At 38.2% G+C, this 10,038-nt stretch overlaps 1 protein-coding gene across 1 annotated transcript; it reads left to right on the top strand.

Annotated features, from left to right (window-relative positions):
- The first annotated feature begins 1,679 nt into the window (after positions 1 to 1,679).
- Positions 1,680 to 9,550, top strand: LOC128470574 (uncharacterized). Its single transcript, XM_053452459.1, has 7 exons — positions 1,680 to 1,776; positions 4,019 to 4,170; positions 5,675 to 5,761; positions 6,379 to 6,525; positions 7,096 to 7,266; positions 7,775 to 7,890; positions 9,307 to 9,550. Exons 1-7 carry the CDS (start codon positions 1,680 to 1,682, stop codon positions 9,548 to 9,550), a joined length of 1,014 nt encoding a protein of 337 aa, XP_053308434.1.
- Positions 9,551 to 10,038: the final 488 nt, after the last annotated feature.

Below are 10,038 nucleotides of genomic sequence, written 5' to 3'. Positions count from 1 at the left end.
TCATTTTTTTTCATTTTTATTTTCATTTTTCAACTGTAGAAACTCATCAGAGAACATGATGAAACTGTGGCATTCCTGGAGAAAACTCTTCAACTAAACCTTGAAAGCTTGACCACAAAACTAGAGGAAGAGATGAAGAACAAGCAGAATGAAGAAAGCCATACCCCACTGGAACATGCAGGTTTAAAAAACAATGACCAGAATATTCTAAGTCTGCTAGAAGAGAGTAAGTATTATGGCTACTAAAATACATTTCTGCATATTAAATTCAAGATACATAAAACATATATTTTTTAAGGTGTAGGGTTATTTCAGCTAGAAAATAAAACGTATATTTACAAACAATAAGCTGTGTTAATATGTAAATACATTTTACTCATACTATCATAGTTGTATCAAAATGTCCTTATTTATATACATCAAGATATACCATATTCAAGATAGTATTGAATATCACCTTCACTCTCCCACCTCATGCTGTATTAGGTGTCAGCATATTTCAACAAGCAGAACAAATTGTGGCTTCAAGAATAACTCTTCTGGGTCCTCAAGTTTTCTCCTTCATCTTCTCTCCAGGTATGGTAAGATACACATGTTTCCCTAATTCACATGTTTTAAGGTATATGAAAATATGTATTTCTTTTCTCTTTGTCTCTTTGTGCTTAAATGTGTTGTTGCAATACTGAATATCTTGTGTTCAATGGTCTAATAACAGATGTCAGCGAACCTTTAACTTCCATGAATCACAAAGGACAATTTTCCCAATGTATAACCCCTCTCCCAGCATGCAGGTCATCCCGTGTTCCAAGATCCCATACCAAGACTACCCTGATTTATACCCAGAGCGGGTTCTATGATATCATATTTTTAATCCCGGCCTTCAATTACTACCATGCGGAATGACCCTCACTGTGGACACCAGGGAGTTTAGCCTTTTCTCCCTTAATGCATTATAAGGAGGCTATGATTAACATGATCATAGAGTGAATTTTTTCATAGTTCGAATTGCTTGTTATAGATGCCTGCAGCCTCATTGGCCTGAATCTACTTACAATAATCTTCAGTATTGCTCACACAGATGGGGATGCAGCAAAAACAATAGAATCCTCTCCTGTCCTCACATTACTCAAGGAAGTGGACGGTCAGATGAGAGCCATTGCGCAGAATGCTGGAATCATTCATGGCAATAACGAGTCAGCTAAAGGTTTTGTATTAATCTATTTATTTTTGTATGTAATAGTTATGTATGTGCTTAATTAGTATTTTCTGACCTCATCAAAAATTAGGGTTATGTAGAAGTAATGACTGGTACAAATGTTGGAAAGTATTCTGATCATAGATAGATTGGTCTTAGTGTTGTAATGACTATTCTCACTTATACATAAATACTTACGCTAACACTCACACATTCATGCTAACACACATACACATTCATACTCCACACACTTACACATACTCATTTGCGCTAACAAACATCCTTATACATATACTCTGAGGTACATACACACTCCCTCCCTTAACCTGTCACCCAGTCCTTCCTTCAGCTTCTTTCACTTCCTTACCTCACCCGCAGACTAAATTTTAAAAAAGCACACACCTTTGTTATGCTAATATATATATATCTGTTAGGATAGTTACTGGTGAAGAGTCCGGGATGTAGGATAGAGAGAGTGGTCAGAATGGAGGCCGAGGTCAGGGTTACGGAAGACGGGTCAGCGAGTAGAGGAGCCAAAACCAGGATAGATGCAAACAGTAAAGTTGAGGTCCAAAGCCAGGGTCAGGATACCAGAGAAGCAGCAGGAAGGTCAGACAACCTGGGGTCAGCAACAGAAAGGACAACAGCAAGGAACACTAGTTAGCACAGCGCAGCAGCTCAAAAAGAATCAAAACAACTCAGCAATGAGCAAAGTCTCAATGATGGCTTTTAAATCCGCCGCCGTTAAACCACGCCCCTTTCAGCCACGCCCCCTTTTGTGGCACCATACTGAGGCGCACGCTGTTGCATCCACTGGAGATGCAATAAAGGTGACTGGGATAATATTATTTCACGTTGTACATCTTGTGGTGAAAACATGGTGTACAGGATCATTAGACATACTTTGCAAAAGAGCAACGTAGAAATTATTGAAACTTAACTGAAAATTTCTTGACACAAAAGCGGATTAAGTGGCAAAATGAAACCTTGTTATTGATAATTTATGATCTATATTGACTTTCCCTGATTCTAATTCTGCATTTTAATGAAAAGGCCCTGCTCTAGCTCTATTTCAAAATGTATTTTATATGCTTAATTTTTATTACTAACTTGTTATCATGAGGTATTCACATCTTACGTTTGTTTCATTTTCTGTAAATTCATTGCTTATATTTAAGGACTGCTCACCGCAAATCATCTCTACATAAACCCAGTACCAAGCAAGTCTACATTCATTTTCCCAATATGTTTTATAGTGAATGAACTATTTTGCTAATGGAAATTTCTGCAAATTCACACAGATTTATGATTAGATGATCTATGTGTAATTTAGGGTCATCTGAGTCCTACTCTCAACACTCAACATTCCCATTGGCCAAAGAGCTTTGGGGATGTGGTTGAGGTATGAATTGGGGAGAGGGCTTTACTAACCATTTATTTAAACCATTTAATTTTTAAATAGGTTTTTTTTTAATATTCACATTTTTGAGACTGTAGAGTAATGTTACGTTTATACCCACCAAACATTCTGAGCTCCAAGAGAAGCGGGACAAAAGGAAAGAATAGAGGCACAGGGGTTAGGGTCCTAAGGAGAAACAGTTGATTGGTAGGGATTGGCTATTCATTATATATCATTACCATAGTGAGATTAAATTGTGCTCAATTATTTGATCGATTGTTAAGTGGGCAATGAGAAACTTTATTGACGCTCAGTAAATAGATTTTAGGCATACAATGCTACTCGGACGTATGAAGATTGAGAACAAGTAAACGCATTGCATTCTTCCCTCACCGTTCAGGGTTTAACCATGCCATCTATGTCTGTGTAAGGCTATAGTACCTATAGTATATAGTATATATCGCATTTGCTTGATTATAAGATGACCCTGATAATAAGATGACCCCCCAAAATTTGAATATTAATTTAGGAAAAACAGAAGAAGCCTGAATATGAGACAACCCTATAGGAAAAAGGTTTTACTAGTAAATCTTAATTAACATGTAAACTATTTTTTCATATTTAATAAAAAGTATGATTATGAGAGAAATGCATTTTTGTTTTTATTTCCATTTATTTGCCAACCTGCCCCCAGTTATGCACATCTGCCCCACGGCTTGCTACTCTGCCCCCCAGATATATCTTATACCCCTATTTGCAACTCTGCCCCCTGATATACATTATATCCCCTATATGCTACTCTGCCTCTCTGATATGCCACTCTGCCCCCAGATATGCCTTATACCCCCATATATGCCACTCTGCCCCCCCGACTTACCAATGCATCCTTAGACTTGCCCCGTGCTCCAGCCTCCCTGGTGATGCTTGCAGACAACCTCATCGCAGACGTTCACCGGCTGCCAGAGAGGGGGATCCAGGTCCCCTGCAGCGCTGCAGGGGATTCTCCTATCTGGCAGCCAGTGAACGTCTACACTATGCACGCAGGCAACCTCTGCTTCTGCCCGGCACTTCCGCTGGGGCTTCTATGATGGAGCACCGGAAGGTCATGTCATGCCGGTGCTCTTTCATAGAAGTCCCAGCGAAAGTGCCTGCAGCAGTGGAGGTTGCCAGAGGGAAAGATCCAGGTCCCCTGCAGCACTGTCTTACAGTCAGACCGTTATTTGAGGTCCGATTATAAGACGACCTTGAATATAAGACAAAGTGTATTTTTCAGAATATTTTCCCTGAAAAAACTTGTCTTATATTCGAGGAAATACGGTACACGAGCTGTGCTTTGCTATAGATATACTACATAGGCCTAATCTATTCTGTGTTCTAAAATACATGGACATGTTTTTTATTTTTTTTGTATTTTTTTAATTCAGATAAAACACACATATTTAGAGATACACTGGATTTACAATTAATATGCAAAAGTGATCTAGCCAAAGTGAACGAAGAAGAACTCACTGCCATAGAGATTGTGGTCTACCAATATGGAATTTATGTGCTGGACCTCCTAAAGACCCATTTTAGTGTAAGTATTAGACTTCTGCAACTTCAAAGAAAAGGAGGGGGATCTCCGATGGCATTTGGTGCCATTACAAGCCGTTTTGGTGCTCCTTGATGAGGTATAGTGGGAGGCACTGTGTGTAGGAGGGTACATATCAATAACTGATAGTAGCCAAGAAAATGGAAGATGGTCTCATTAATTGTTATGGCTGTGACTGATGGGTTGAACTAATATATATATATATATATATATATATATATATATATATATATATATATATATATAACTTAACATTTAATCAGTTAAAACTCTAGAAAATACCAAGGTACATTCCTACTATTACCTTCCACAAAATAAAGACTTCGTTGGTGGAAGGTGATAATAGGAATCTCCTTTGGTATTTTCTTTCCCTTTTCTGAGCTGACTGTTTCCAAATTTAGAGTTTTAACTAAATAATTCAATGTTAAGCTTCATATATCTTTTTGTTCAATTTGTCCTGGATTTAGTTCCATCCCCTGATTCCTGGGGGCAAGGCTAACAGCTCTTTAGAAGTCGTGTGATTGATGGGTCCAACAACCTGTGGGAGTTTTCCTTACTTTCTTTTCCCTCTGGCCAATCAGCATTTAGAAGGGGAGGGGCAAGCATTATATATATAAGTGTACTGACTCCATTTTAACTTGTCAGTAGCAGCAGTTACAGACTTTTGGGCATATTTGGGAACATCTGAGCTCCGGCTACCCGGAGCCTTTACGCAGCCAGGACTTCCCACTCGCATCAGTAGCAGAGGCTGAGATTAATGCTCATTACTCACCTACCATACTGCAAGTTAATTTTACTGCAGAAAATGTCCTGTTGTGGGGTGGATTGCAGACATTTTCCCCTGGAGTTTAGTTGATTAAGACAGCTGCCTGTTTATGCTACTAGCCAAACCCGTAATTTGTGGGCAAGTTTTTTATTATCTTTTTTCATATCATTAATTAATAAATAAATATTGGTGACAAAACCAGGCATTATAATATATAGCATTGGGGAAATTCAGTCCTGCTCCATGGGGCTGCATGTGCCTGTGATGTGCCAGTGTCTGCCTGCCCAGGCCCAGTGCCGTACTACTACTGCTGCTCCTGTACCTTTTTTAATTTATAGAATAAAAGAGGGAGAAAGATCAGAGTGATCTGCTCCTCACTGCATTACAGCAGGAATAACAAATCCAAAGATGTTTACAAACATAGCATCCTCAGAATTATTTAACTGTCCTTCATATGGTCTATGATGAGCAAATAATAACACTAAAACCAGGACAAACGTGTGGCATTGTAGCCATTAGGATGAGGTTACAGTGCAATGAGACGCAAACAAACAGACTGGTGGCCAGAAGAGGCCATGACAAAAGTCCCAGGACACAAGTCAAGATGCCCCTAATAGTGCTTTTGTAACAGCCATTTAAAAATATCACCAAAGACTATTGTAGCCAAAATAACTACACTCGTATTACTTTTCTCTCTACACATTGTGCCATGTTCATCAACAGGTTGGAGAACTTCAGTTGCACATTGCTTCCAGTCTACCAGAAAATAACCACAGAGGGAATGCTTTTTCACAGTCATTTTTTTATCAGGTGAGTCAAATAAACTCAGCGGAGCCATAATCCCCCCTAGTTTTTACATAACTCACCAAAAAATCAACCTAAAATAAATCTAATAATATTTTGTGAATAACTATGAACTGTAGTTACCTATATCACTACCCATTCCTATTAAATACGTATGAGTATCTCATTTCTAATAGAAATGCAGGGAATGCCCTCTATCTCAATGGTAATAATCGTAATAATAACATTTTACCCAGTACTATGAAACGCTGATATTTCTATTAGAAGATTATCGGATCATAAAGGGTATTCTATTATTGTAAGTGAAACAGCTGCATTACTACCCAGCAGCCACCAATCTAGCTGCCCCGCTGGGGCATAACCATTGCATTTCACATTGACATAAAATAAATTGAAGAAGACTAGCAATCTACATAATGTTATCGTGAAGAAAAATAAGTCAACTAAGTATGAAGTATCAAAAAACGGATGCCATCTAGGGCCATGACATTCTAAGTGTTATCTACAGCTTTGACTCCAAGCAACATGTGATGGCTGGTGTGAAATTCTAGATTTATATAATTAAGCATAAGAACCAGCTAAACCATGTTACATCACTTTTAGAAATACTTTTTTTTCTGCAGAAATCGGAGGACAAGCTCTATATATCTCGTGAATATCTCAAGTCTGTTGGTAGCCTCATTTTACTGATTGTTCACTGCATATCCCACATTGCTTGTGGAGACGTGAGTGATGACACAAGCGCCTCCTTCCTTAGAATATTTTATGAGGTATGTATGACACATTGACTTCAGTACCTGACCTACAAATAAATAGCACTAAAAGAGAATGACCATGATGGGTGAGAAATGTTCTTCAAAGAAATGTGCCGAATGTTCCTCTTTACCTTCTCCCAAGCAGGGCTTGTCTGTCCATCTGTAACACCGAGGAAATGCCCAGTGGGCTGGTGTCTGATAGGGCCGCATACTTACCCATACTGCTCTTATAGTGGCAGATGGGGTCTTGCAGCGTGTAGTCCGGCCAGGTATAAAAATATATTATGGTCTTAAAGTGCCATAGCTACTCAGACATCCATAGTCCAGCCCTGGCCAAGAACATGCTACTTTATTAGCACAATTAATACATTTGCTGCCGACTCCAGGTCACAATTCTTGTAACATTGGCTCTGCATGTAAAATTTATAAATCACGCTGCTGACCTCATGTTTTATTATTTAGAACATCCCAACATAAATAATGTCCAACAAATATGAGATTTCTGGTCTTTACCCCTAGAGGTTCTTCCAGATGTAGTTCAGTTCACATGATCAAACTTTAGTTTAATCTCCATCCTTTCTGCAGGGACTAAAGATCTGCTTTAGTGATGGCTTTTTAAGCAGACTTCAGATGTTACCTTCTAGCCAAGACACAAAATCTAATTCAAAGACTGAAGGAAAGACAGAGAAAAGAACACATTTCATTGGTAATGATTCTAAACTAAAGCCACACAGGGGGGTGTCTGTCTTCAAAGAGGTAAATTAAATTGTGATAATATTCTCTTAATTGTATTCAATTCTTTCTCTCGCCCTCCCTCTCTTCTGTTTGTGAAGCACACTTTCTGTATACCTAGCAGAACAATTAAATGGAATTATCACTGAGTCAGTTTGTGATAGGTACAATGCATGATTTAATAAATGCCCTCTTTAATAGCAAACTGATATTGCCATATAGGTCCCAGAGAAGACAGATGTTTATAATACCTTTTAGCGTAGCAATATATATACAAGCTGTAGAGTCACATAATCTTTTCAAACCTCGGAGGTCCCATCTTCGTGACATCCGAAAAAAGACCTCTGAAGTTTTTGTAACTCCGCATCTTACTCTATGAGTGTTGGATCAACTTTAAGGTTAGTTAGTAATGCCAACAATATTTTTTTAATGACATTTTTTTAAAGTGTGCTTCCATTAAACATATTTGCTTCATAAAACATAAGCATTTATAAAAGGTTATTAATTTATACTTTTTGTTTTATGTACACAGCCTTTAAATAAAACTGGAGAAATGCTTTGTCAACATAAAACTGAAATGTTACTTAAAAATAAGCTCAGTGCAAGAAAAAGGGAATTTTTTAACCAATCCTTAAAAGAAGGCACCAGGTAAGTGCATTTTACAAATGTTTAGCTGCAAACATATATTATTATTATTATAATTTTTATTATTTGATACAGCAGAATGTTTAAAAAAAACGGTACATTTTAAAAACCCAGAGACATATTATTTAAGGGGGTTTTGTCTTCATGAAGATTTCTCCATGCAGGAAAATTTGCATATTTTTCCCTGGGGAGGTAGAAGAACACGCTACACCACTGCGTGCCCCACACACACACACACACACATCACACAGCCATACACTAAACCCCTTTCTGCCACACACACACACACCAAACTTAGCTGCACACAAATTACACGACTCTCTGCCATACAAACCACACTCACACTGGATGCTCCCATCAATGTGACTATTTAGGAAGATAAAAACAAGGAAATACTGCATACTGAGAGTAGTTTAAAGAAATGAATCAGGTCAATCAAACAAAGCCCATTATAGGAAAATAATTATTTTCATTTGCTGCCAGTTTGTGTCTTGAGGAAGATGCAAGGCTACGTAAGCTTTCAGCACCTCGGCAGCAAAGCAATATTTTGGCTGGACACTTTTCTAGGCCTGATTAAGGACACCACCCCAGTTGTGCTCCATCATGTACCACCACAGCCCTGAACACTGAACTGGGGGCAGACATCAAACTGCACTTTAGTCATGCACAGCACTGATTTCTTTTGCCGTGAAAGCTATGGCAATAGGCACAGTCCTCCATATTATAAGCGTGCCAGTTACAAGGAAGACTCAACCAGCCAGTGAAGTTGTGGTGCACCAGCACAGCGGATCTCCTAGTATAGTGACCTGCTTTAAATTATGCAGCGAAGGGTCTGCCACCAGCCTGGAACTACCCAGCTTATGATTCTACATTATTTATGAGATTGGCCTAATATAAGATGTCAACTTTGACTAAAGACTCCATCTTGCTTTTGAATACAAATATGTGGGTATCAGCAGGTTTATCCGTATACTCTTGCACCTCATCAAACCTTTTACTTTTCCCTGTTATGTCACGCAGAAAATTTCTCTACTGTTAAAGACAGTGTAAGTTCCTCTTCAAGAACTGTAATGATCTATACAAGGTCCATTTGCAATCTCTGAAACTGGGCACATTGGCATAACACGCATCCTCTTATTTTATACAATGATGACAGTAACCTCCTTAAACGTGTGAACTGCACTACACTTAACACTTAACATGTGGAGAAATATGATGAAGCCCATATGCACAAAGTGTCTTGTTGATGCTGTTATGGAAATATTAACTCTAGATGTACTGGCTGTCAGCTTATGAGTGCATTACAGCAGGGAATGCCCTCCTTGGATGTGCTGCATTAGACCTAGTAGGACTAGAGTAGAATACACCACTGTTACTTGGATATTGCTTGTTGCATATTGTTCTTTTTTCTCTCTTTAGTAACCCTGGGAACGGACCAAGCTTTGATGAAGGTATTAGCCCTGCACATCTTGAGGAAATAGAAGATGACTTAAATTTTCAACTAATTAAAATTTTGGAGAAAGAAATTGAACATGGCAGTAGTCTAAATAATGAAGATGAAATGTGTTGTTATTCTCATATGATTTCCCTGGAAAAAGAATGTTTGCGGAAAAAAATCAAGAGTTTCGAAAAGATGACTGACAAACAGAACAGACCAGTATAATAAATCCTTTACACTGGTTTGTGGTATCTGGGAAACACGCACAGTGATTAAATGTTTAAACTGAATGAGTTCTATCATAGTTTTTCATGAATTTCAAGTTATGTCTGTTAAAAAAATGTATAGGCCACAATAATATTAAAATTCTTATAGATGGCAGGGCCTAATTAAAGAGAAATTGTCACATGTGCTGGAATCATTAGGTTCTCAAAATTTCACATTTCAAGACATTGCTACCCTTTCTGGATAACGTTCAGAACAAAACGTTTTCCCTTGCTCATGCTTCTTATTGTTGTACTTTGTAGTTCTGCCACTTAATAGTGAGAGTAGGCAGCATGCTCACATATTATATTTCAGGTATTGAAACCTCTTGAGCATACAAACTTTTGTTCCATACAACCTGAAGAACAATATACTAAGATTCCCATCTCATTTTACTGTATTGAATAATCAGACAGCTCTCCATGGCTGGTTACCTTACGCTTGTATCA

The sequence above is a fragment of the Spea bombifrons genome, chromosome 12, assembly GCF_027358695.1.
Source record: "Spea bombifrons isolate aSpeBom1 chromosome 12, aSpeBom1.2.pri, whole genome shotgun sequence".
In the NCBI taxonomy this organism is placed as follows: Eukaryota; Metazoa; Chordata; class Amphibia; order Anura; family Pelobatidae; genus Spea; species Spea bombifrons.
The sequence above is the reverse complement of the archived record's forward strand: the minus strand, read 5'-3'. Positions and strand labels throughout refer to the sequence as shown.